At 37.4% G+C, this 27,942-nt stretch overlaps 1 protein-coding gene across 5 annotated transcripts in view; it reads left to right on the top strand.

The window, feature by feature from the left end:
* The window catches only part of TTC13 (tetratricopeptide repeat domain 13), an 86,079-nt gene extending 59,297 nt beyond the window's left edge, over positions 1–26,782 (top strand). The window contains exons 12-24 of one of the 5 annotated variants that reach the window (XM_036755124.1): positions 4,840–4,996; positions 5,927–6,057; positions 6,754–6,886; positions 7,495–7,587; positions 8,482–8,565; positions 11,540–11,624; positions 15,750–15,818; positions 16,217–16,323; positions 20,283–20,418; positions 21,436–21,515; positions 23,755–23,833; positions 23,986–24,065; positions 25,848–26,782. In XM_036755124.1, coding sequence (XP_036611019.1) covers positions 4,840–4,996; positions 5,927–6,057; positions 6,754–6,886; positions 7,495–7,587; positions 8,482–8,565; positions 11,540–11,624; positions 15,750–15,818; positions 16,217–16,323; positions 20,283–20,418; positions 21,436–21,515; positions 23,755–23,833; positions 23,986–24,065; positions 25,848–25,962 — 1,349 coding nt within the window. In that variant the 3' untranslated portion in view covers positions 25,963–26,782. Of the gene's footprint in view, positions 1–4,839; positions 4,997–5,926; positions 6,058–6,753; positions 6,887–7,494; positions 7,588–8,481; positions 8,566–11,539; positions 11,625–15,749; positions 15,819–16,213; positions 16,324–20,282; positions 20,419–21,435; positions 21,516–23,027; positions 23,368–23,754; positions 23,834–23,985; positions 24,066–24,830; positions 25,571–25,847 lie in introns of those variants that run through there. The other 4 variants (XM_036755127.1, XM_036755126.1, XM_036755125.1 and 1 more) reach the window with 4 other exon arrangements.
* Positions 26,783–27,942: the final 1,160 nt, after the last annotated feature.

The following is a 27,942-nucleotide window of genomic DNA, read 5'->3' as shown; positions in this document are numbered from 1 at the left end:
ATAGGTAAAATTATTCTATACATACTTCTGTTTAACAGTTCTTTCTCTGGATGCAGATAGCATTTTTCTTCATATGTCCTTCATAGTTAATTTGAGTATTTATAATAGACACAATAAGTTGTTCTTAAAACAATATTGCTGTTACTGTATATAGTATTCTCTTGGTTCTGCTCATTTTGCTCTTCTTTATTTTGTGCAAGTCTTTCCATGTATTTCTAAAAGACATTGAGCTTCTGGGATGAGAACTCACTACTTATCAAAATCTGCTAGGAAAACTGGAAAATAGTATGGCAGAAACTAGGCGTAGACCAACAGCTTACACCATATACCAAGAGAAAGTAAAAATGGATATATGATTCAGATATAAAGGCTGATACTATAAGCAAATTAGGAAAGCAAAGAAGAGTCTACCTGTCAGATTTATGGAAAATGGAAGAATTTATGACCAAACAAGAGATAGAGAACACTATGAAATGCAAAATGGATAATTTTGATTACATTAAATTGAAAAGTTTTTGTTTCTTTTTTTTTTTTTTGAAGGGGGGAAGGCAGGGCAATTGGAGTTAAGTGACTTGCCCAAGGTCACACAGCTAGTAAGTGTGTCAGGTGTCTGAGGTTGGATTTGAACTCAGGTCCTCCTGACTCCAGGGCTGGTACTCTACTCACAGCGCCTCCTGGCTGCCCCAAATTGAAAAGTTTTTGCATGAACAAAGCCAGTGCAACCAAGGTTAGAAGGGAAGCAGAAAACTAGGAAACAATTTTTACATCTAGTGTCACTGATAAAAGCCTCATTTCTAAAATATATAGAGAACTGAGTCAAATTTATAAGAATACAAGTCATTCCCCAGATGAATAGTCAAGGGATATGAATTAGCAGTTTTCAGATGAAGAAATTAGCTGTCTATAGTCATTTGAAAAAATGCCCTGAATCACTACTGATTAGAGAAATGCAAATGAAAACAACTTTATGGTACCACATCACACCTATCAAATTGGCTAACATGATAAAACAGGAAAATAATAAATGTTGGAGAAGATGTGAGAAAATTGGAACACCAATGCATTGTTGGTGGAGTTGTGAATTGATCCAACCATTCTGGAGAGCAGTTTGGAACTATGCCCAAAGGGCTATAAAACTGTGCATACCCTTTGACCCAGCAATACCACTGCTAGGTCTGTATCCCAAAAAGGTCATAAAAATGGGAAAAGGACCTACATGTACAAAAATATTTATAGCAGCTCTTTTTGTGGTGGCCAAGAGTTGGAAGTTGAGGGGATGCCCATCAATTGGGGAATGGCTAAACAAGTTGTTATATATGAATGTAATGGAATACTATTATTCCTTATGAAATGATGAGCAGGTGGACTTCAGAAAAACCTGGAAAGACTTACATGAACTGATGCTAAGTGAAGTAAGCAGAACCAGGATAACATTGTACACAGTAACAGCAACATTGTGTGATGACTAACTTTGGTAGACTTAGCTCTTCTCAGCAATGCAAGGATCTAAGACAACTCCAAAAGATTCATGATGGAACATGCTATCCACATCGAGAAAAAGAACCTTGGAATTTGAGTGCAGATTGAAGCATGCTATTTGCAATTTTTTGTTGTCGTTCTTTCTCATGGTTTCTCCCATTGGTTCTAATTCTTCTTTACAACATAACGAATGTGAAAATATGTTCATATGAATGTATACGTATAGCCCATATCAGATCACACACCATCGCAGGGAGGGGAAGGAGGGGGAGAAAATTTAGAACTCAAAATCTTATGGAAGTGAATGTTGAAAACTAAAAGTAAACAAATAATTAAAGGCATATTATGAAAAATAAGTATACATTTAAGAAAAAATTTTAAAAAAGTCATTGAGCTCATCCTTTCTTTTTTTTTTTTTGAATTTCTTTATTTATTTTTAGTTTACCACACACGGTTCTACATAGTTTTGAGTTCCAGTTTTTCTCCCCTCCCTCCCCTCTTCCTCCCCAAGACGGCATGGAATCTCATATAACTGTCATATATAACTTCGCATTGAATTAATTTATGCACTAGTCAAGTCGTGGAGAAGAATTTTGACCAATGGAATGAATCATGAGAAAGAAGAAACAGAACCAAAAAAAAAAAACCCAAAAACAAAAACAAAAAAGAAGCAAAAAAGGCGAGCCTTTAGTGCGCCTCGATCTATATTCAAACTTCGCAGTTCTTTCTCTGGATGAAGATAGCATTCTCCATCGTGAGTCCCCTGGAGTTGTCCTTGCCCCTTAGGTTGCTGAGAAAAGCGCAGTATGTCAGGGTTGGTCCTCACGGAATCCATATATCTGTGGCTGTGCACAACGTTCTCCTGGCTCTGCTCCGCTCACTCAGCATTATGTCGTGTAGGTTTTTCCAGGTTGTTATGAAGTCTGCATCATCCCCATTTCTTATGGCACAATAGTATTCCATCACCTTCATATACCACAGCTTGTTCAGCCATTCCCCAATTGATGGGCATCCCTTTGATTTCCAATTCTTAGCTACCACAAAAAGAGCTGCTATAAATATTTTTGTACATATGGGTCCTTTTCCTGCTTGTGTGATTTCTTTGGGATACAACCCTAGAAGTGGTATTGCTGGGTCAAAGGGTATGAACATTTCTATAGCCCTTTGGGCATAGTTCCAAACTGCTCTCCAAAATGGCTGGATCAGCTCACAACTCCACCAGCAATGCAACAATGTTCCAATTTCCCCACATCCTTTCCAGCATTTATCATTTTCCTGTTTTGTTATATTAGCCAATCTGACAGGAGAGATGTGGTATCTAAGAGTTGTTTTGATTTGCATTTCTCTAATCAGTAGTGATCCAGAGCATTTTTTCATATGCCTGTAGATATCTTTAATTTCTTCCTCTGAAAACTGCCTGTTCATATCCTTTGACCATTTCTCAATTGGGGAATGGCTTGTATTCCTATATATTTGGCTCAGCTCCCTGTATATTTTAGAGATGAGGCCTTTATCAGAGATACTAGTTGCAAAGATTTTCTCCCAATTTTCTGCTTCCCTCCTAATTCTTGTTGCATTGGCTTTTTTTGTACAAAAACATTTCAATTTGACATAATCAAAATTATCCATTTTGCATTTTGTAATGCTCTCTATCTCTTGTTGGGTCATGAATTCTTTACTTTTCCACAAATCTGATAAGTAAACTATTCCTTGCTTTCCCAAATTACTTAGAGTATCAACTTTTACTCTTAAATCATGAACCCATTTTGACTTTATTTTGGTATATGGTGTAAGATATTGGTCTATGCCCAGTTTTTGCCGTACCATTTTCCAATTTTCCCAACAGTGTGAAATAGTGAATTATTAGCCCAGAAGCTGGCCTCTTTGGGTTTATCAAAGAGTAGATTGCTAAACTTGTTGATTTCACCTACTTGTGTACCTATCCTATTCCACTGATCCACACCCCTGTTTCTTAACCAGTACCAGGCAGTTTTGATGACTGCTGCTGTGTAGTACAGTTTAATATCTGGTGTGGCTAAGCCACCATCTCTAGCATGTCTTTTCATTAATATCCTAGATACTCTAGACCTCTTGTTTTTCCAAATGAATTTTGTTATTATTTTGTCCAGCTCAGTAAAAAAATTTTTTGGTAGTTCGATTGGTATGGCACTGAATAGATAGATTAATTTAGGTAAAATTGTCATTTTTATTATATTAGCTCGGCCTAACCATGAGCAACTGATATTTCTCCATTTATTTAGATCTGATTTTATTCGTGTGAAAAGTGTTTCATAGTTATGTTCATATAGGCCCTGGGTTTGTCTTGGCAAATAGACTCCCAAATATTTTATAGTGCCTTCAGTAACTTTGAATGGAATTTCTCTTTCTATCTCTTGCTGTTGGGCTTTGTCAGTAATGTATAGGAATGCTGAGGATTTATGTGGGTTTATTTTATATCCTGCAACTTTGCTAAAGTTGTTTATTATTTCAAGTAGTTTTTTACTTGATTCTCTAGGATTCTCTAGATAAATCATCATATCATCTGCAAAAAGTGATAATTTAGTTTCTTCTTTTCCTATTCTAATTCCTTCAATTTCTTTTTCTTCTCTTATTGCTACAGCTAAAGCACTATAGAGTTGAAATCACGTCTTCCATGGTTTCACCTCATTTTCATTCCTCTGTCCTAAGTTAGTTTCCATATTGGCTGGCTTAGGGGTTGAGTTGGCATTTTTAGTCTATAGCCTTTCATAGGAGGCACTTAGGTGGTGCAGTAGAGCACTCGGCTTGGAGTCAGTCATATCCTGCCTTAGATGCTTATTTAGCTATGTGATTATGGACGAATTATTTAATAACCTCCATTTCCTTATCTGCAATATATGGATAATGGTGACTTCTACTCCTCTACTCTCCAAGTGAGATTACATTGGAGACTTCAAAGCTCTGTGGAAATGGTAGCTATTGTGATGATGATGATGATGATGATAAAACTCCAAACTCTGGTTCCATGATGTCATCTTCATCAGGATAAACAAGTACCTTCTGCGGTCATCTAAAACCTTTTTGGCTCTATGATTGAGAAAATCAGATCTTTGCTATTACGCATGGAAAATTAGGTGAATTTAATCTAAAATGGTCTAGATTCATTTGACCTTCTATTTAGCTTAGCACCTAAAGTCAGTGTTGTTTCATGCTTTATTATCATTTAATCACAGTGATTTGCTAAATTTAGAATGCCCATTAAAATTCCTGAGTAGATTAAATAACAGTTGGCTGACAAGGCAATCATGTGGCACTTAGCCATGGGGAAAATCGCTGTTGGCACTGTGTTTGAGTGGGTCAAACATTTCTCCTTTTCTACAGAGTACTCTCGATATCTTCATGCACACCTCGATACCCCACTCACAGAGTATAATATTGATGTAGATTTGCCTGGAAGCTTCAAAGATCACTGGGCTAAAAATTTGCCTTTTCTCATAGAGGATTATGAAGAGCAGCCAGGACTACAGCCCCATATCAAGTAAGTTATCGAACTGAAGGTATTTTTTTGGGCCCCAGTTCACTGCCCTGTACATGCACAACAACACTTTCTGTACATGTTCCTTCAAGTTAACTTCATTTGAAGTCAATAGTACCGAAAATATTTTTAGCACAACAAGTTGAAACTTGCTTAAGGGTAGCTTTTCTCCTTGTTCATGTGCTGTATGCCTTTCGCTATAGTCCCAAACTGAAATCCAAACTAAAAAGTACTCTTTTGGGGGTAGGTGGGCCCCATAGAGATTTTAATTCCTTTTGAACTGTTACCAGTTCAAAACTTGTTCCCTCAGAGAAAGGATATGCTGTCCTTTGCCATCCCTCCTACCAACTGGAACAGTAGCTAAAACGAGTGACATGGGATCATAGTTTTTTTTTTTATGTTACATGTTCAGTTTATCAAACCTATTGGTAAAAGTGTATGTATCCAGCTTCCATATCATAAATGGTTTCTATTGTGGTCAGGGATTGTTTTATTTTGTCTTTGTCTCCTCAGCACCTAGTACAGCGCTGTGTGTGTGCATCTGTGTGTGTGTGTGTGTGTGGACACAGGGTACCAAAAGTCTTAGTACAGTTTTAAAGCTTTAAAAACTTACAACTGTGCTAAGACTTTTAGGATACCATTCATTTTTTTAAAAAAGATTCATGCAAACATGGCCTCTGATTTGTCTTCCTGCTGTATACGTCTATGACTCTATAACTTCCCTTTTTAATTGATTCATTTTTAATTGAATATGGTTAAGTGCAGAGAGATCAAAGTGGAGATTGTGTTGTAATATATTTCCTCAGCAAAGGTTCAGCTGTAGGCCCGCCTTAGTTATTTTCCCAGAGGAGGAAGTGATCGCTCCTTCGGTGGAATCGGATTTCCAAATGGCTGTTGTAAAAGCCCTTATCGTGTGTGTAATGTTTCTCCCAGAGATGTGTTGCTTCAGAATGTTGAGAGCTACAAGCCTGATGTACAGGAGCTGATTTGTGTAGCAGATCGTTTGGGATCGCTGATGCAATACGAAACACCTGGTTTCCTGCCAAATAAGAGAATACACAGAGGTGTGTTGGAAATTGGATCTGAAAATGGAAATGATTTTTACCTATTCTTTGTTGGGGTTGACATTTTTAATTTGAGAGTAGCTCTTTACTAGATTAGAAGAGGAATGGAGGATTAGCTTTTTTAAAATAGTTTAACAGTTTACTGTTCCAAATTATGAATAATTTATGCATGAAATGTTATACCATCTTGTTCATGTGGAGGACCCACTGCTAAGTTTTATTGAATTCCTATACCAGAGAACTTGTGCTAGAAGTACATTATCAGATTTGCATTTGGTCAGAACAGAACTTTGTACAGATGTTGCCACTTGGTTGGGAGTGGGAATCGTCAGGGGAGTCCGTTACTTGTCCATTTTGTCTGTAACTACTACCATTAGTTTGGATTATAGATCTGAGTAATTAATACTCCATAGGTAGCTGTGCTGAGGCCACTGTTCAAAGAAAGAGGAATCTGGCACTCTCGAATCTTTAGTGACAAGCATAGAAGGGAGGAGGTCATTTTGGAGAAGCCTCTCATTTCCATTTATGGATTTAAGTAGAGTTAGCATAATGAGATGTCCTTCAGCCTTTTTATTCTTTTTAAAAATATCTTAGAAACTCTTTTTTTACTGGGAAAAATGACAGTAAGTCTGAAAATGAGTTCTTTCCCACTTGAACTCACAATAAGTACCTTCTTGAATATTCTTTGCCCTTTAGCAATGGGTTTGGCTGCTTTAGAAGTCATGCAAGCTGTGCAGAGGACATGGGCCAACTCAAAAGTGCGAATGAATGGAAAAACTCGTCTGATGCAGTGGAGAGACATGTTTGATATTGCAGTGAAATGGCGAAGGTAATGATCCCGGGCAGAGCTGTCAGCCTCATTTTGAAATGATGCTAGTGGTCATGAACTAAAGAATTGACTTGACCAAAACAAGGCATTGAATATTGTTTGGCTCAGTGCATACTACTTCAGTCCTGGTCTCCTGCTCTCCAAAATTAACACAAACCCTCCCCCCACCCACCAATAAAATATGTCCGAGATCGCTGCTGCCACTGTCTTGAGGTGAAGTGTCTTTGGAAAACATTTGCGAATGAAGTCTTTTATCGAGTTGGATCAGAATCCCCTTTGGAAAAAGAACACCTCTTATGTTGTGAGTGTACTTGGGATTGTATTTCAGTTTATAGGTGCCTCCTGTTCAAAATTTGCCTGATTAAACCAGCTATAGATAGTTTGGGGGAATTCCTCCGAGATTTCATTTTTATGAGAATAGTGACCCATTTATTAAATTTCTGTTGTAGTACCCCAAGTTCAGGATCCATATTCTGAGATACAGATGAACTGCCAGCTTTTCTTTTTAATTCATTGTATCTTGAACAATTTGCATATCTTTAAAAAAAAACTTTTGATCATTTCTAGTCCTTATAAATTTTTTGATTTTAATAGGCTCTGTTTTGTAGGATTGCTGATCCAGACCAGCCTGTACTATGGTTAGATCAAATGCCAGCTCGAAGTCTTAGTAGGGGCTTTAATAACCACATCAATCTAATCAGGTATGAAATTTTTGCTCATTTTTCTATTCTAAAAGGAGTTTTACCCTAATGAATAGATTATGGTAGATCAGGGGTGATCCACTAGTCATTTCCTTATAGGTGTGAAACTCACACCCTAACTGTGCTCCAGAAGGCCCTCCTTAACACATCCTTTCCAACATAAACTTTTTTATTTCTCCGTAGTTGCCTAGGCCTGTAGAAAACAGCCTCTGATTCTTTGCAAGGTCCCATTTCCTAAATTTTTAGGTAAAAATTAATGTCATTATTTCACGTCTTAAATGTTTTCTGATTCCAGAAATGAGACTACTCATTTATAAAACTACTTGACATTTGCATTTGTTTATATTTAATAAAATGATATTTTTTATGCTTGAATATTTTCCATTCTCAGGAGATAAATTACTTGCCCCCTCACGATCTCTTGAGTTCTTCTTTTATGAAGTAATTTGTGACCTTTATAGAGAATTTTTATGGTTTAAAGACTAAATATGCTTGAAGGCAAAAAGAAATTGATATTGAAGTTTGAATTTAATTTTATGCCTGTTAAGGCATTTGATACCTTGAAAGTAGAAGACCAAGGGGTTTGATGTATGAATATTATCTCAAGAAAGCGTCCTTTGGACTCTCCTGTGTCCTCAAACTTTGGCTCACCTTATGTTTTCATATTTAGGCAGGCCTTCAGTAAGCCAGGAGGTCTGCTGAGAACCTTGTGAAAGCATGTCCATGTAATTGGTTCTCCCATTTGTTAATAAGAAATTAGTTCATTTCCACAAACTTATTTAAGTTGGTTCTCATTAGAGTTCTTAAATGACATTTTCATTTGTGCCAGCTTTGAACCCTGTTGTTTTTCCAAATATTTCTCATTAAATAGCACATTTTATTTGAATCTTACAGGGGTCAAGTGATTAACATGAGATACCTGGAATATTTTGAGAAAATACTTCATTTTATCAAAGACAGGATTCTTGTCTATCATGGGTAATCTTTTCCTTTTCTCTTCTAAGATGTTACTGAATTGCTTCTAATATATCTTATAATTTGGTAATCAGATTTCCCTTGAGAAAAAATGACATATACTGAGGCTGAGCAGGGCTTGTTATTGATCATATTTGTAAAGTCTTTTTCATTCTCCCTCCCTCACAACAGCTTTGCAGGATATCATAAAAATTTCCCTGATACTTCGTGGAACCCTGCAGAGTGTTAATCGTTAGACTCTAGTCTTTTATTAGCTTCCAGAAAGCAGTGTGACCTCTCTAACCCTGTTCTCCTGTAAGAACAGCATTTTCTTTGTACTGTACCCTGGAGAGTTAAGCCATACTCTTCTATGCATCTAAATTCCTCCCCTCCCTTTTTCTTCCTTCATCTGTCCCTCTTTCCTTTTCTTCCTTCCTCCCTTCCTCTCTCCTTTCCTTCCTTTCTTTTTCTCTGCCTTCCTCCTCTGTTCCTTCATTCTTTCCTTCCTATCTTCCTTCTTTCCTCCTTCTCTCCCTGCCTCCCTCCCTCCCTTACTTCCAAGTATTTATTAAGTACTTGCTATTTGCCAGGCACAGTTTCTGGGGAGACAAAAACAAACAGGTAACAGTGACTGCTTTCAAGGAGTTTATATCCTATTGAGTGGAAATAACATGTACCCAGAAAAATAATAACAAAATATGTGTGTATGTGTGTATGTGCATATGTGTGTGCTCACACGTGTATAGATAGATTGATAGAGAATAATTTTTGGTGAGGAGGACACTGGCATCTGTGAGAGAATCAGAAATTGCTTCGTATGTTGGAAGAATTTGAGCTGAGCTTTGAAGGAATCAAGGATCTTGGGTGGCCACAGTTCCGAGGGAGTATATACCACACATGGCTTTTGCAGAGGCATGGGCATTGAAGGTAGACTGTTGGGTGCAAGAAATAACAAATAGGCCACTTGGGCTGAACCATAGGAGTGTGTTGGGGTGAGTAAAATAAAAGAAGCCTGGAACCAGATTGCATAGGGTTTTAAAAGTCAAGGAGAGGAGTTTGTATCTTATCCTAGAGGCAATAAGGCATTACTGGAGATTCTTGTGCCAAAGGAATGTCATCATTAGACCCAGGCTTTAGGAGTATCTACTTGTCAGCTGTCTGGGTGAATTGAAAAGGGGAGAGATGGGAGGATGGGAAGTCTATTGGGAAGAAGGCTATTGCTGTAGTCCAAGTGAGAGATGGTGAGGTCCTGAATGAGGGTGGGGGCTGTGTGAATGGTGAGAAGGGGACAGATGAGACAGTGATTATGGCACTAGAGTTGACATGGCTGGGTGTATGTGTGGGGTGAAGGGGAGTGAGGGGTTTAGATATCGCTAAGCTGGTAAACATGGGTGACGAAAAGAATGGTTGGTACCGCCAGCAGAAATAGAGAAGTTATGACTTAAGAGATGGGTTGAGAGGAAAGATTATGAATTCTGTTTTGAGCATAATGCGTTTGATTTGCCTGTGGGACTTATAGTATGGAATGTCCATGTAGCTGGTCATGTGGGACTAGAGGTGAGAGGAGAGATTAGGGTCTGATACGTAGATCTGGGAATCATCTATAGAGAGATGATGGTTGAACCCATGAGACCTGATGAAATGAGCCAAGAGAAAGAACGTAGAAAGAAAAAAAAAAGATAGCCCAGGATGGGATCCTGACACATATCCATGCAAAGTAATTAAGACATACATGGTTAATCTAGGAACCTGAAAAAGAAGTTCTCAAACAGGTGGCCTGAAGAGAGCCAAGAGAGAGCATTGCGACAAAACCAGGGAGGAGAGTATCAAGGAAGAGGATGAATTGCAAGGCAGTATGCCTTACGTGGCAGCTAGGTGGCACAGTTTAGAGGACTGGGCTTGGAGTCAAGAAGATTCATTTTCCTGAGTTCAAATCCAGCCTCAAACACTTACTCGCTGTGTGACCCAGGGCAAGTCACTTAGTCCTGTCTGCCTCCATTTCTTCATCTGTAAAATGCTCTGGAGAAGGAAATAGCAAACCACTCCACTATCTTTGCTAAGAAAACCTGAGATGGGATCTCAAAGATCCCATTCAGTTGCATGCAACTGAAAAAAATGACTGGACTGAACTGATGGCTTATATGGAGTAAACACAAGACTGGGAGTAAGCAGTTCTGAGTTCTGTTTTTCAGCTCATGGACCGCATTGCTCAGGGACCTCATTCAACCCTTCTATAAAAGTGATTGTAAATTGCTGTGCAAATATGAAATGCCAGAAACACCCAAGAAAATAGATGCTTTTGTTCTATAACTGAACTTAAAACATAGTTTGTGAAAGAAAAAAAATAGAAACAAAAACCTATATCTAGTTTTTATTTTCAGCATAGGAGAAGCAAAGATTTATGCTAGTTCACAGACACCATACACACTGACTGTTACTTTCAGGACTATCAATTCAGTGGGGATAACTCATCCATTCTCTGCCTTATTTCTTACCTAGCCTTCATGGGTGTTGCCTCAGTCAAACTGATACCTATTAAAGACCTTAGCTTAAAAAGGCCAAGGTCTTCCACTGCATCCAGGGCCATCTCCAGTCACCCTGATCCATATCTTGCCACTGGACCCAGACGGTTCCCGAGGTGAAAGTGAGGCTGGTGACTTTGCAACAGCTCTGTCTCACTTAAATCCGGTTCACTTGCACATCACAGCATCACTTCCCTGATGTCATTGGTCATCCTCTTCAGGAAGGAAAGAGGAACAGCAACAAGGATATAATTCATCCACCTAAGTTCTTACCTGTTTCTCAGAGCCCGTGAGCATCAAGTCCATTTCATGGTTCAGAAGATACCTGTATAGCTTATCACTAACCTTTCACATTCTGAATAAGTCATGACCAAGAAGAAGTTTCTTAAATTGAAAATGGAAAATTACTCTAAAATAGCTTGGCTAATTATTATATTTCTGCATTAACCTTAACTGCCACCTCTCTGTATTTTTAGTGCTAATAATCCCAAAGGACTGTTAGAAGTTCGAGAAGCTCTTGAAAAAGTACACAAAGTAGAAGATCTTCTTCCAATTATGAAGGTAAATTTGTCATGAATCTGATCCCTTTGGAAATAAAACCACTGACTCAAAAAAGAATTGCTAAATGCATAGTTTCTTTGTTATGATTATGATTTTAATCAGTATAATTGTGAAATCATTTAACTATGGCCAGATCTTTTACTTGGATCAGATGACATGTGCCATGAATATAAGATTAAGATTATGTCCTTAATTTATTTTATTTTCAGTATTTGAGTGGTGGTTTTTGTTTTTTTGTTTTGGTTTTGTGTGTGTGTGTCTGTTATAAATTTTAGAGGGAGTGGGGTGATGTTATCACCTGTTTCATCTAATCAAATAAGTCATTATTTAGAGGCAGCTGGGTGGTTCAAGGGATAGACTGCTGGACTTGGAGTCAGGAGGACCTGAGTTCAACTCTTCCCTCAGACACTTGACTGGCTGTGTGACTTCAGGCAAGTCACTTTACCTCACATGGCCTTGGTTCCCTCATCTGCAAAACAGGGATAATAACAGCCCCTATCTCACAAGTTTGTGATGAGGACCAAATGATGTAGCCTGTGTAAAACAATTTTTGATCTTAAAAGTGCTAGCTAATTTAAGACCAAACTGTGTCATCATTCTAATATATGACATGAATTTCCTGAACTTTATTCCTTCTGTGTTATATAAATGTAAATAACTTACTCTTAGAGTATTAGTTGAATGAGTAAACTGAACAGTATAGTGAAAAAAGTGCTAGACTGAGTGTCCAGAGACTAGAGTTCTAGTCTTGGTTTGGTTAATTGATTGGTTGATAAGCCACTTAACTTTGAAAAAAGTCATATGAACCTCTCTGAGCTTCTTTCTTTATCTACCTTTATCTAATTATATCTGCCTCAAGTGGTTCTTGATGAGTATTTGATAATTAATGTATGTAAAAATTGTTTTGAAAGTGTAAGTTTCTGAATAAAAGATACTATTTAGTCTTTCAGGTTATTATTTAATGAGATGAAACTCCTGAATTCCTTATAGTTAATTACAGTCCTTACAGCTAGTTCATATGAAATGTTAGTCAGTTAGACTTACCATAGAATTATGGGAGCAAATTCTTTGCCTTTGAGATATCAAATACCTTCATTATAAGAAGGAACATCTTTAAGTAGGAACAGACTTTAAAAGGAAGCATATGTTTTGTGAACATCTTTATTTTAAAAGTAAAAGAGAAATTTGATAAAGAACATAGAGCCAGTAAGCCAGTCTGGTTACCGTTCAAGACTAGGTATGCATTGCTGCTTATTTTGTTCATATCTATTTGTTAATGTTGTTGTCAAGTGGACTATGGGGAAGTGATGTCCTATGGGAAGGGAACAGTTGTCAACATTTTGTGTCTGGCTTCAGTACAAAGGGATCATGAATATGTGTGTGTTTTAAAAAGCACTTAACTTGGCATTTTAATTTCTTTTTAATTTTCAAGAGTGAAATAAAATATTTAGATAACAGAACATTGGAAATGTAAATATATGCTTCTTTAGAAGGCAAAACAAAAGAATTGGGTATAAAGTGCCTAATACGTGCAAGACACCAGTGATACCAAAGATAGATATGACACATACTTTCAAGGCATTCACAGTCCAGTGGTCCAAAAATGGCATTTAAATATATACGTGTGAAACCAGGGAGGATGAAACACAAAGGAGAAGTCTTGGCATCGTGCTCTAAGAAATTTGTGGAGGGAAGTTATCACATTAAGCTGGGGACAAAGGGTATCAGGGAAAGTTCTGTGGAGGAAACAGCCCCTACTTTGTCTTTGAAGGAAGCGTGGGGCTTTAGCAGACAGATAAATAGGGGTGGGGAGAGGGGAAGAAAGACATCTATTGTAGGCATGGTGGATAGCATGAGCAGAAGCACAGAAAATCAGAGAGGCTAGGGTGAGAATGAGAGGTGGAGAGTAGTGTAAGTAGTACAATCTTGTCTAACAAAAAGTATATGAAAGGGAGTAGTCTGAGTTAAGACTCAAAAGAGGTTGGAGGCAGATTTCAGACAGCCTTGAATTCAGGGATCAGGGGTTGTGATACTTTATTGGGGAAGATCTTGGGGAGCTACTGAAGGTTTTAAATAATTTTTTTAAAAGAACCTGATGTGATCAGAGGAGTGTTGCTGGGAAGATTACTTGGTCAGCGGTGTGAAGAATGGATTTAGAGAAGGATTAGACTGGAGACTGGAAGACCAGTTAAGAGGCTTCTACAATAGTCCAGGCAAGAGGTAATAAAGGACCTAAACTAAGGAAGTTACAGTGGGAGCCTAAGTTAAGGATACACTTGAGCCCATTCCTTTTGCTTCATTTCATTTTATATTTTGTGCTGGATAACTGTGGCGAGATGTTTGTCTCTGCCTCAGTGCCAGACTTTTACTTTTGTAATTTTCCTTGCCCAACTTAAGACTCTTTGATCCTTGCCTGTTATCCTTCAAATGCCTTCAGTGGTCCTCTGATTTGTGTGCAAAGAGTTCCCGTTTTATTCCGTTGCTCTTTTTATCCAAATTCCACATGAGGGTTGTAGCAAGCAACTTCTTAATTTACTCAGTTTCTCTTTACACCCTGTCTTCCCCAGAAAGCCAACATTTTGAAACAACCAAAGTGAGACCTGCTACTCTTTTGTGAGGAGTCGAGACAAATGTTGTATCTTCATTTTTTCAGTTCTTTTGTGAATGTTGAATGTTCGTTACATTAATTTTTTTAAAAAATTGGTATCTGAAGTAATCTTGATTTATCGCTGGAAATTTAAGATTTGCCGTCACATCTGTGAAATCTCCTTGTCTCTGTGAGGTCTCCTTGTTTCATTTTTATGTGATCATTTATTTATTGCTTTTACTGCCATCTATTGAGCTCTCTCAGGCAAGTTCTGTGCCTTTTAGCATTTTATAATGCTAACAAGCATTATAAGAGAAAATAAAATTGAGGTCATCTGTGTCCTCAAGGGGCATTAATGGGATCATAAGCAAGGTTACTAACTTGGCAGCTTTTTATTTTATAGTCACGTATAGTGCTTTATAAGAGATTTAAAGCTATAGCCAAAATAACAAAAAAAATTGAGTGATTTTAGAAAGTTCTTCATATATTTATTTAAATTGAAGACCAGCATTTTATGCATGAATACCCATGGTAGACAAACAACAAAATTTTCAGCTTTAAATTGCGATACAGTGACTAAAAACTTGAATGATTCTGCTCTTTCAGCATTATTACTCTCACTGATCAGCAGGTACGAAGTATTTGTGACATTTGTTCTTTGACACAAATTAGGGTAGCTTATTTTTCATAATAGCCCAGATTACAGTTATTTTTTTAATAACAATTTATACTCAGTCTATTGTTCGGTGAATACCAAGTAACACAAAGTAACGATGTACATGTGTCCCAACTTAAAGACTGAAAGTCCCATTTCATGGCATTCTGGTTAAAATACCCCCATTACAAAGATGGCAGGACATTGGTTAGACATGTTTTATGTATAAGCCATCAAGATGTTTTCTGTTTGGAAATACGGTGATTGCATGCCACTCAACCAGTTAGCAAGCATTATTAAGCACCTCCTGTATGCTAGGATCATAGGTTTAGAGCTAGAAAAGACTTTAGAAGCCATTTTCTTCACTCTCATTTTTATAGACGATGAAGCTGAATCCTAGAGAGGTTAAGTGACTTACCCAAGGTGACATGAGTAGTAAGTGGCAGAGCTTGGAATTTACTTTGAATCCTCAGACTCTGAATCCATTGCTTATTTCTGCTGTACGATACTGACTTTATCTTAGGAATGACTATCATTGCCCCTACATGAATGTAGGTGGCCATATATAGAAACCCAGATGCATAGGAGAAAAATGAGAACTTAACTCTGGTGATTAGGGTAGCTTTTTTTTTCCCTCTAGGCTATGTGTAGGGATAAGCTAAAAGTTGGATTTGTAGAATCTAGGATCATTAGAATGAATCTGTTTTATTACATGGAATAATCTAAAATTATCTGACATTATAGCTGGAAGGATCTTAAGTCTAGGCTCCTAATTTAACATATGAAGTGTGGGGAGCGGGCGGGAAGCATCCATTAAGTGCTTATGATATTCCAGGTACTGGGCTGAGCACTTTATAAATATTTTCTCGTTTGATCCTCACAGCAACCCTTCAAGGAAGGTGCTTGTCATGATCTCCATTTCACAGTTGAGGAAACTGAGGCAGACAGAAAAGTGAGTTGCCCAGGGTCACTCAGCTAGCAAGTATCTGAGGCTGGATTTGAATTCAGGTCTTTTTGACTGCAGACCCAACGGTCTCTCCACTGTGCCACTGAGCTGCCCTTAGAAGGCTGAGACCTAGAGAAGTTTTAAATGTGTTCCCAAATCCCACAGCTTCTAAATACTAGAGCAGGAACTGCAGCCCATTTTCCTGATTTCTAGTCTTGAGTTCTTTGCACTACACCAAGCAAGAGATGCCATTCCCCAGTAACTGATTGGCATAGGTAGACAATCCATTTATGGTGTCAGGTTGACCTTGTCAAGTAAAAAAAATGTGTATTACTAAGCAGTGGGTAGGGCCAGCTGTGCGGTTACAGACTAGTAATATTGCTCTTCTTTCTTCCCGAAAGCAGTTTAACAGTAAAACAAGAGATGGGTTCACTGTGAATACAAAAGTTCCCAGCCTCAAAGATCAAGGGAAGGAGTATGATGGATTCACAATTACTATAACAGGAGACAAGTATGTATGCTTTAAAAAGAGTGAGTATAAAATATGGCCATGTATCATGTGTGCATGTGTGTGTGCATGTGTGCACGCGTCTGATATCTAAGTAGAACTATATCACAAGGAGTGGTATATAGAAATAATCTGGTTGATTTTCATTTTCCTATTGGAATGAAAGACACCAAGACTTCTTTGGTACATAGCCAGAGCCCTTTACTTTTGTGGGGGGCTACTGACTTGGGATGTCTGAAGGTTTAGTTTGGTGTAGTCATTAGCTGCACGTCTTCAGTTTGAATTTTCTGATGAGCTCAAATTTAGTAGTTTTCCATATTTTAAGTATAGTATTCTAATAGCCTTTCTAGAAAGCATTGTTTTTTCCGTATCTTTGGAAACTCATACTGGATCGTTGATCCTGTAGGAAACTATCTCAAAAACTGCTGTTAGGTTTTTGAGTGATTATGAAAATTGGGAAGAATTGTATCTGCATGTGAATAAGGAAGGGAGGGAAAATTAAGCAGAGAGCTTTTCAGGAGTTGACTGGCAAAACTGTGAAATCAAATCTCACTTGAAATGGGGATAAGAGCTTAGAGCTCAAAATCAAGTGCAGTCAGGTTTGGGCCGGAAGTAACTGGCAAATGATTTAGAATGGAATGTGGAAATTGAGAGGGTAAAATAAAGAGTCGGGAAGTCCAAGAGAAATCAAGTATGGCATTTTTGCGCTTACCATTTTTTCATTTAATCATTATGTTTTAGGCAACTCCAAAGCCAATTTTTTTCAGTTCTCATTTAAACGACAAACACAGTTGATCCCATTCAGTAATTCTGGTCTTAATTTGTATGCCATGAGGGAAGGAAGGAAACAAGCATGTATTAAGTGTTTGCTGTGTGCCAAATGCAGAGAATATAAATGCAAGTAAAAAGAAAGACAGCCCCTGCCCTCTAAGAGCTGACATTCTGATGGGGGAATATGACACACAAAGGTGAGGGAGGCTGGTTAATGAAGACCTGTCATGGGTCATGATTTCAAACTCCTGAAGCCAGGATTAGGGCTGAGAAAGGTAATGAAGATAGGCCAGCCTGGGCTTCTCCAGATCATGGAAGCTCCAGGAGGAATTCACCATTGGGAGAAGAGGGCAGGTCTTATAGAGGGATATTCCAAGTTGAGAAGGCCCCAAGGGTGATTGGATGTGACAAATCAAAGAGGCCCCAGGCTCTGTAAGTTCCTAGAGAAGATAGTCATAGGGGCATGATTTTGAAGTCCAGAAGTCAGGGCCAGGGCCAGGAGGGAAACGAAGCATTGTATAATCTTGAACTACTCACGGATCTTTGCTTCCTTTGTGTAATATATGGATAATATGCCACTTTGTGAAGTGCTTTGACATGCATGCATAGGATCCCTAAGTAAATACAGTGATTCCCCAATAAATGCATCTTTTGGGGGTGAAGCTCCTTTATAACGAAATTGAAAGAATGTTAGAAAAAAAGTCTTCATAAACCAGGTGAAGGAAGCAGTGTTAGTATGCGTTACATAGCTCACCCACAGTCTGGATAAGCTGGATAAGCAAACGTCATTGTCACCATCAGCAGTTATTAAGCATCTGTTATGGTAGACGGTGTGGATTCAGGGATACATCAAAAGTAAGAGAATTCCTCTTCTTGAGCTCTTCGAGTCTAGTTAGGGAGCCTAGGATATGTACATAAAAGATGTCAACCTGAGAATTTGATAAGCGTGAATGAGGTCTTTTGAACACAACAGTGAAGGCCAAACCTCTGCCAGGGTTTACATAATTCCCTCAACTGATACTCTAATCCATACAACTGGTTACAGTTTGATAGAACTACTGTCTTCCAGTCCCTGCCTGTCCATCCTGTCCACAAAGTTAGAGATTAGAGATTTTGTCCTTGCTGAGGTTCAGATAAACTATCTCTTTAGCATTTCCCTACCAATGTAGTAACTGTGTCAGGAAATGGGATGTCACTCTAGTTTGATGTGACTTATATTTAGTGGCTTGTAGTAGGTGTTCTAGATCCTCACAAACTGTCAACTTATTAATCCATTCTAGAATTGTATCAGGGATAATTTTTTAAAATGCACTTGTATATAATTTCTAAAAAGAAAAAAAATCTTTTTTCTCTCTAATCTTGACCCTTCAGGAATTTTTACATACTTAGCACTATAACAATCTGTGAGATAGGTACTTTGTATTATCCCCATCTTACAGCTCAGAGCAATGATTAATTCCTTCTATATCAATTGCTCCTACCAATATCTTTGATTGTCTCTTCATAGATATTTTAGTGGCAATATGAACAATATTATTCCAAGTAGTTTGTATTTCTTTTTTGTCTTTTCAGTATTTCATATCCTATCTAATTTCTTAGTGTTCTCTTGACTTGTACTTTGGGGGAGGGCAGATAAGATTACATTGGCACATATGGGGAACTCTTAATGAGAAATTCTCTCCACCATTCAGATCAGTATGCGATCTACATACAACAGCCACAGAGTTATCTGGGGCATTGAGAATTTAAGGGACTTCCCCAGGTTGTCACAGCCGCCTAAGTCAGAGATCAAAATATTTAGTTAGTTTTAGTTTGCAACATTCATTTTTAAAAGATTTTGAGTTTTAAATTTTCTCGCCCTCCCCAAGATGGCATGCAGTTTTGTAAAGGCTATATATGTACTATCATAATAAACATATTTCCACATTACTTATATTGTAAAGAAGAGTTAGAACCAAAGGGGAAAACCATGAGAAAGAAAAAAACAAATTTAAAAAGAGGGAAAAAATAGTATGCTTTGATCTGCATTCAGACTCCATAGTTCTTTCTCTAGATGTGGATAGCATTTTCCATCATGAGTCTTTTGGAATTATCTTAGTTCATTGCATTGCTGAGAAGAGCTAACTCTATCAACGTTGGTCATCACACAGTGTCACTGTTACTGCGTACAGTGTTTTCCTGTTCTGCTCACTCCACTCAGCATCAATTCATGCAAGTCCTTCCAGGTTGTTCTGAAGTCCACCTGCTCATCATTTCTTATGGACAATAAAGTTAACATTTTACAGATGTGTTTATTTCATATTTCATTAATCATTTTAAGGGCTCAGGCTATCTTATCTTTTGCTAAGGTTTTAAAATTATTTGCCTCCCCCAAAGTCTAGTGTGCATGTCAAATTTTGCACCTTATTCACTTCCTCATCTCTTGTACCTTGTTAAAAGGATATATTTGCTTGGCCCACTGATTGAGTCAGTCTGCTTATTCCCCTTTGAATAAAATTATTCCTCATGTATAAACTACTCATCTTATAAGATACCTTTAGAGTACTCCAAAGATTTTAGTACATAGTACTTACATAGCTTCAGATAAGTTGGGCAAGCTATAAGAGATTTCGAGCATTAGTTTCCTTACATTGGGATCAAGACTGTTGTTTTGTATCAGATATTCTAAATGTGCAAGACTACAAACAAGGTCTGAGTGTATGAATTCTAGTTTGTAATTTTCTCTAAGGTTTAGGGACTGTTACCTGCCATACTTGGTTTCACTGTTGGGTAAGTGGTAAGTGCCATTTACCTGCTAACTGTTGATTGGCTGATTTTTCAGAACCTGTAACTCTCAGCCATAACAGTGGCAAGCTCTTTGGCAAAGAGTGGTTCCAGAATTACATTCCTTGGCAGTTCTAAGTCAGACTTTAAGATGTAGAGCTGTGTTCCCCTTTATTAAGCTAAGCTCATAGAGGCAACTAGTCAAAGCAGGTTGACTTTCACATTGCATTTTATGAAAGTGGCATCCTTGGAAGTGATATGTAGGAGTTAAATGCAGTGAAAGAGAAAATAGGCAAATATTTAGCTATTTGTCTTCCTGTCACATCAAGAAAATTTTCTGGGTTTTGCTTCTTTTCTTATCCTCAGTATTTGGGTCTCTGAATGAGTTGTATAACCCATACCATTTCTGTTCATTCTTGTGCTTTCAGAGTTGGCAATATATTATTTTCTGTGGAAACTCAAACCACAGAAGAAAGAACACAATTATATCATGCCGAAATAGACGCACTGTATAAAGATCTCACAACTAAAGGAAAAGTGTTAATTCTGTCATCAGAACTCGGGGTAGGTTATTATTTCCACTTTCTCCTAAAGGGTGTAATTCTTAATATAAATCTTTTTTTATGTCTCTGCTAACATTCTTTTTCCATTATGAAAACATATGCTATCCATGTAATAATCTTGAATTACTCTGTGTATTATCTACATTCATTTTCTGATGCTGTTCTTTAAACATATACATAACAACAACAACAAAACTACAAAAATCTAGAACTTAGCAACTTTGGTTTAAGGAAACAAAATGATTGAGCAGAATGATACAACTAAAGCAAGGTATTGCAGTATGATATACTTTTGGTTTGGCTAGAACTGTTTGAGAAACTGTTCTATAATGAAAGTGGCATGAGCTCTTCCCCTGTCATTTTTCTTCTCTTGTTATAATTTCTGTGAATAATTATCATAAATTGATTCATGATAGTTATTTATTTAAAATCCCACTTTTTAAATTAACTATGATGTATTTGTTTTTGACTTGCTTACAGTAATGAGAGTGCACTTCAGGTTATCTGTGTTTTGTGTTTTTCCAGATCTTTCCTATTTTAATTAACTTTAAGCCTCGATTGCTTGACTACTCTAGATTCTAATTCAGTCTCGTCACTGATTTGTTTTGTGACCCCAGGAAAATCCTTTCCTCTGTCTGACATCATTTTATCAGTTTATGTATGTCATCATGAGGATTTATATGGTAATGTTAGCAAAAGACTTAAAACCTATCTGAGTTTCACGTTAAACTAAATTTCTTGAACCATTTAGTTATAGGCTTGCATGTGTACCTTGTCTTTTATGGAAAGGGAAAACATTCAAGATGGAAATCATTCAATTTCTCTAGAAGGAAGAAGATAGTTCAGCATAGACTACACATTAGGACTTACTAGGGATACGAAAAGATGGAAAGTTGGGCAGTTTTCATTCTTTGTAGGGAGGAATAAGCCAACATTTTTCTGTGTGTCTTGTCACCTTATGGATAATTATTTTACATCCAAGTGTTTGATGTTCATGGGTTTCTGTTTCCCTCCCCAGGAGGCTGATGCTGTCTGCAACCTAATTTTATCCTTAGTTTACTACTTCTATAACTTAATGCCACTCTCCAGAGGATCCAGGTCAGTTGTATTCTTAATTATAAAAAATTGTGCCCTTTGGATAGAGTACGAGTAGAAAATTAAATAGTGAGAAAATGAAACATTAGCCAGTAGTACTCCTTTCCTGTCCCACAAAACACAACTAAAATGGTACCCGTAAAACAGCATATCATCAGAGAATGCCAGATTTTTAAAAATGAGATTTGTACTATTGCTTGAAGATTAGTAAGCGTAGGGATCTGCTAAAACCAAAGGAGGAATTCTAAAGATGAGCTCCTCACCTACAATTCTCTGAAAAGTAAATTTATGAACTATTATTATTCGTGAGAGATTTGAATCATTAGTGCCTCCAGGCCACATGTGGCCTTGTAGGTCCTTGGGTGTGGCTTTTTGACGGACTCCAAGTTTTACATAACAAATCCTTTTATTTAGGGGATTTGTTCTGTGAAGTTTGGATGCTGTCAAAGGGCTGCACTTGAGGACCTAGAGGACTACAAGTGACCTTGTGGCTGCAGGTTCCCCATCCCTGGGTAGGTATTGAAGCTAATTTCCATAGCAATATAAACAGTCAGTGTTTTCCCTTCTGCTTTTCTTGGTAATTGGACCCTTAGGGATATTTGGTTTTTACCCCCTCACCTCCACCCTCCCAGCACATAGCACTTTTATTTATTTATTAATATCTTTAATGTTTCTGTTGTACTGGTTGTACATATTTCATTCTAGCATACCTTATTTGCTCAAAGCCTGGAAAAATGACTGTTTCTTGTTTATATAATGAACCACATCAGTGTATGGAGAAAATACAGACTTAGAACATCCAGGCATCTTATCAAGAAGGAAGCTTTTGCTTCCTTCCCCATGCCTATAATCCCAGCTAAGCTGGGCTGTTAGATCTCTTGAGCTTGAGAGTTCTGAGCTGGGCTATTCTGATTAGCATCTCCACTCAGTTCAGCATTAATTCACTGAGCTCCTGAGGAGAGAAGCTGGACCAAATTACCTAACCAGCCCAGGTCAGAAACAAAGCAGGTTGTTTTAGCTCCTGAGCCAATTAATTAGTAGAGGAGTCAGTCGTGTGAGTAGAAGTGGCCTCTGAACTTCCAGCCTGGGCAAAAGATAGGGAATCCCAGTCTTTAAAAAAATAAAATAATAAGGAAGCTTTTATAACAAGTCAGTTTTCACATTGATCTGGTTATCACATGTTGAGACTACGTTCAGTGTTTAATTCCCTTGGAATGTTGTGGTCAGAGTTTTAAATCTGGAGATTTTTTTTGAGGGGGGGAGGGTACATAATGTGTAGATAAGTCTATGCACACATAAAAACCTTTGGGAACCCAGGGTCACCTTTGCTCCATGATGAGGCATTGGAGTAGCACTTTGTGAAAGATATAGACATAGGAACAGGACCTGTGGTTTCACTGGGTAGTCTCTGGTGTGGAAACTGCTTCTACCAAACAGATTGGCACCTTCTCCACAATTTATAGTCTTGGAGAGTTGCCTAGGTCACCAAGAGATTAAGTAGCTGTATTATACTAGGGGTCACACAGCCAGTCTCTGTCAAACTCAAGACTTGAACCTGACTCCAATGCCAAGGGCTCTCTGTATCCATTACTCCATACTGTAGGAGTGTGAACTGGAGAAAGCCATGTAACCTCTCAGAATTTCAAGTTTCCTCATCTACAAGGTAAAATAATATTTATACCTACCCCACAGGATGGTTATTAATGCTTTTCATAAATCTGAAAGGGGCAAATAAATCTGAGTTGTTCATGCAGAGGACTGGAAAACATGGATGAGTTTCAATCTAGATTGTTGGGGAGACATCCGTACCAATGGATGTCAAATAGATCTATTTGACTATTGATAACCCTGTATTAATATTATTAACATTAGACAGAGTGACTGAAACTTTGGTTTTTGTTTCTTATTTCATTGTCATTAAAGTGAGAGTAGGACTAAGACTAAATAAATAATTCAGTATTATTTCTTAAAGCTTAGTTGGTATCATCTATTTGATTTTGATTAATCTTGATTACTCAAGTTTAAAACAAACTGATGGGATTATATAGTGATGATTAGATGATCTCTTAAGGGCCTGTCTAGCTCTAAAATTCTCTTTCTGTGAATTTCATTCTTAGGGTCCAAAATATGGTTGAAAATAGGTATGGAAGTTTAGCTCTTGAAGTCACGGTAGCTAGCTGCCTGGTGAACAGGAGATCATATCAGCCAAATAGAATTTGATCATGTTGCTTTTTGTCCATAGCGTAATAGCTTATTCTGTGATTGTGGGCGCATTGATGGCAAGTGGGAAGGAAGTAGCCGGAAAAATTCCCAAAGGAAAGGTATGTTGGAGTTTGGAATAGAAAGTTGGTCAGTTGTACATTAAATTTCAGTTTGTGAATTCTTCCTATTTCAAGGTACATCAATTGATTTCAAGCTGTTTTCTTTAGTACTAAACCACATGAGCTAAAGTTCCATTTTTTTTCCCCTCCAGTTAGTTGACTTTGAAGCCATGACAGCTCCTGGATCAGAGGCCTTTAGCAAAATAGCCAAAAGCTGGATGAGCTTACAAAGGTAAATGTTTTGGGGAAAGCTGGAAATTGCTACACACTGGGCACAGCAAGTATCCTTTTAACACTCCTAGATCTTTAAAGAAGTAGTTTTTATGATATGAGTGTCATCATTGATCAGTGAGTTTCATTCATGTTTTAAGTTTTTAGAGGTTTTTTTTTGGTAGCTATACTGGACCATTAAAAGAGTAGGCATATTGAAATAGGATGGATAAAAAAAATGAGGCTAACTGTTGGAAAAATGTATTTACAAAATAAAAACAATTTTTTTCCAACCTATTTTCAAAATAATCAGATGTTTATTTCCACATCATTAGAAAAAAGTCACTCATTACCTGAAACCCTTGGTGCCATTACCCTTCATTAAGTTGTTGAAAGTATAAACAATAAATTTTCAGATTTTTTTCATTAAGCAGGAAATATCTTAAATTCCTCTCTTCCATGTTTTCAATTTTGAAAAGTCTTCATTGTAAGTTAGCCAGAAGTACACGTCTCAGTGATTATTATTCAATAATGAATTACAAGTTGTCAGCAGTAGGCCAGTGACTCTGCCATAGAAGGTGGGAGGAGGGGAATTGCAGCTTCTATGATGTTTACTGGCTTTTGTTTTCAGAAACATCAGAGGGGGTTAAATCAGTCCCACATTAAATCAAAGTGAGACTTGCCTTAGCCTCAGAGAAATAAGCAGATTATGCTATCTGAACTACCTATTCTTTTTTTTCTACTTCCCTATCCTGAGATTCCTTCTGTCTACTCATTTTGCTTTCAGATCCATTTCACAGAGCAGCCACCCTCATAATTGCTGAGTTATTTGTATTCTCTTTAAAAGTCAGTTCTAAAGTGAGCTGTTTACTCAAGATCGTTAATATTGGAAAGCTCCCTGGTTCTGGTGTCAGAGGTCCTGGATTCAAATCTCACTTTGGATAATTATTGCCTATGTGGCTTTGGCAAGTCCCTTAACCTCAATGGGCCTCATTCTCCTCATTTAAAAAATGAAAGCATTGTACAAGCTAGCCTTCCAGATATGTATTCCTCTGAAAATATTATATTTAACTCAGCAGTCAACACTTAGTATTTGAAATGATTATGCTTTGCCCTGTCAGGTGCCTTCTCTTATTCCAGGTTCACTCAACTGTTGACTCTACCTTTTACTATTTTTATATTTTTTATTATTATTTTTCTATTTCTCAAAAATATGACTTGGAGGTTATATTTCCTTTTATCACATAATTTTGAACCACCTCTCTTACCTCAGAATTACATTTTAAAGAAGAGCCCTGTTCATTTTACAAAGGAGGGGGAAAAAGGTTCACTTATTTGTCTATTGGCAGAACTCCTAACCCAATTAATTAATTGAACCTTGTAAGGCTCATTTCAAATACCACCTCCTACAGGAAGCCTCTCTTGATCCCTTTCACCCTATTTCATAAATTACTTTGTATACATATTTAATTTTGTATGTATATGTTATTTACCACCTCCTTCCTACCCCAAAGAATGTAAGCTCTTTTGAGGGCAGGTACTATTTTGATTTTGTCTTTGTATTTTCAGTATTTAACACAATGCCTTTCACATAGTAGGTGCTTAATAAATGCCTGCTAAATAAATGAATCCTGACTTTTTCTTCTATCTTTTGAACAAGGTTATTTTCTCTCATTTCTGTCCTTGCCCAGTTGACTGATAAGTATGTGTTAGGGAATGAATGAATACATAACATGGTAAGAATAAAAATCTCATTCTTTTAGGTAAATTGTATTGTCTTCATGGCTTTTTTTTTCTTTTTCAGTATTTCTCCTTCTTACAAGAGTCTTCCATCAGTATCAGAGACATTTCCAACATTAAGAACCATGATTGAGGTGCTAAACACAGACTCTTCTCCACGGTGTTTTAAGAAACTATAGTTGTTCTATAGTATTTATTATAAAGTAAAGGGCTGGGACCTCTTGCTTCTCTTAAGTTATTTTTTTGAAAAGTGAAATTATGAAGAAATTAGGTCCTTTATTACTTTTGATACCAGTTTTTGATAGGAACTGAATACTTGAAAGCATTTTCTTTACTTTTCCAGACTCAAACAAATCATGAGAATTTTGTGGGTGGGCCTAAAAGTCTGGGAGGGAAAAAAATGTATTGGCCAATGGTCTGTTGGTTTTCATTAATAATAGCCATACACTGCTTCCCTATAGCAAAACAGTTACATACATTTACTTCTAGAGACCAAAAATTAGTAAATAAAAATAGCCATGAATAAACAGATGATTTTATTCCTTATATATCTATGGGATTTTTCCCCCTCCAAGGAATATTTCCCTTTATGGACTTTCTGATAAGATTCTCCTTTTCAGCTCATATAAAATCCTACTTCGTCTTCAGGGTCTCAAATGTTTATGATCGGTGAAAGCATTATAAGGCATTGATGGATGCCACACAGCACACACAGAAAATTTTGGTGATAGAATTGTCAGCTAGTGTTCTAGAACACTGAACTGCTGAAACGTGGTTTTTTTTCTTTTGTTGAAAAACCTACATCACCAGTTTTGGGCACTGGATTGTGTGTGTTGTGTGTCGTAATAACTGGTTGCTATTTCAGGTAGCAGTGTATGAAAATTCAAAATTTAAAACTACCACTGATTTTACAAAATCTGGTTTCCATTTGGGGGTTGGGGAGGATGACGTGAAAACAATGAAACTCTGGTTAATTAAAAGTTTACCGTTTGAAATTCATTTTATTTGATTTTTGTGACTGTTTTAGAACCTTGACTATTTTCTCAAATGTTTGTATACACAAAAGACACACATAAGAATGACCTGCATTTGTATAGCACAGAATGATCTGCACACAGGTGACTCAAATGAGAGATGTCTACAAAAAAACACTGACATTCTTGGTAGAAAGCTAACCAGGAGATTGACCGTTATGTAGTAGAAAAAGGCTGTGGCTAAAGCTTTTACTCCTAATTTGTTAACAAAGGGGGGAAAACAATTTAAAACACCAGCAAAACAACATACAAGTGGAATGTATGCTTTTTTATATACACAAGTGAATATCAATTAACATCCTCCAAAGAAACCATCTTTTCTTTTTCTTTTTTTTGGAGGGGGGAAGGCAAGACAATCGGGGTTAAGTGACTTGCCCAAGGTCACACAAGCTAGTAAGTGTATCAAGTGTCTGAGGCCGTATTTGAACTCAGGTCCTCCTGACTTCAGGGCCAGTGCTGTACCCACTGCACCACCTAGCTGCCCGGAAGCCATCTTTTCTGAAGGGATATGGAGTAGAGGAATGATCAGAGTGGGCTGGGTTTTCTCTGGGAAGAGTTCTCAAAGGAAGTGAGTTTGGAAGAGATGGTCAAGGATAAGTAGGGCAGGCATGGGAGACGGCATTCCAGATGAGGAAAACAGCATTCACAAAGGCTTTACGGAGCTGGCAAAGAGTGAGTTTGTGTGAGATAGGAAACAGATTTGTGTTGGGAGGAGAGGGGGAGGGCATGCTGTGCATAAGGGAATCATTGGAAATTAGGTTCTTATGATGGTACATTAAGGGGAAGTTAATGGAAGACTTGAATGCCATGCAGAGAAGTTTAAAGGAAGTCAGGACAAGTAAGGCAACTTTTGTTTTTGAACGTGTAAGGAATTTCCCAAATGGCACATTTTTATTCTTTTGAGGAATTGAGAAAGTTTCATATGTAGGAGGTAAGTAGATCTAACTTATATTGCTATATTAGAGAAAGGGCCTGAAGAGTGTGTGTGTGTGTGTGTGTGTGTGTGTGTGTGTGTGTGTAATGTGTGTGTTGTGTATGGATAATGTATGTGTGTGTATATATGTATTATGTATATAGAGAGGTATATATTGCGTACACACATATACATATATATGCCTACATATT

The sequence above is a fragment of the Trichosurus vulpecula genome, chromosome 4 (genome assembly GCF_011100635.1).
Source record: "Trichosurus vulpecula isolate mTriVul1 chromosome 4, mTriVul1.pri, whole genome shotgun sequence".
Lineage (NCBI taxonomy): Eukaryota > Metazoa > Chordata > Mammalia > Diprotodontia > Phalangeridae > Trichosurus > Trichosurus vulpecula.
The sequence above is the reverse complement of the archived record's forward strand: the minus strand, read 5'-3'. Positions and strand labels throughout refer to the sequence as shown.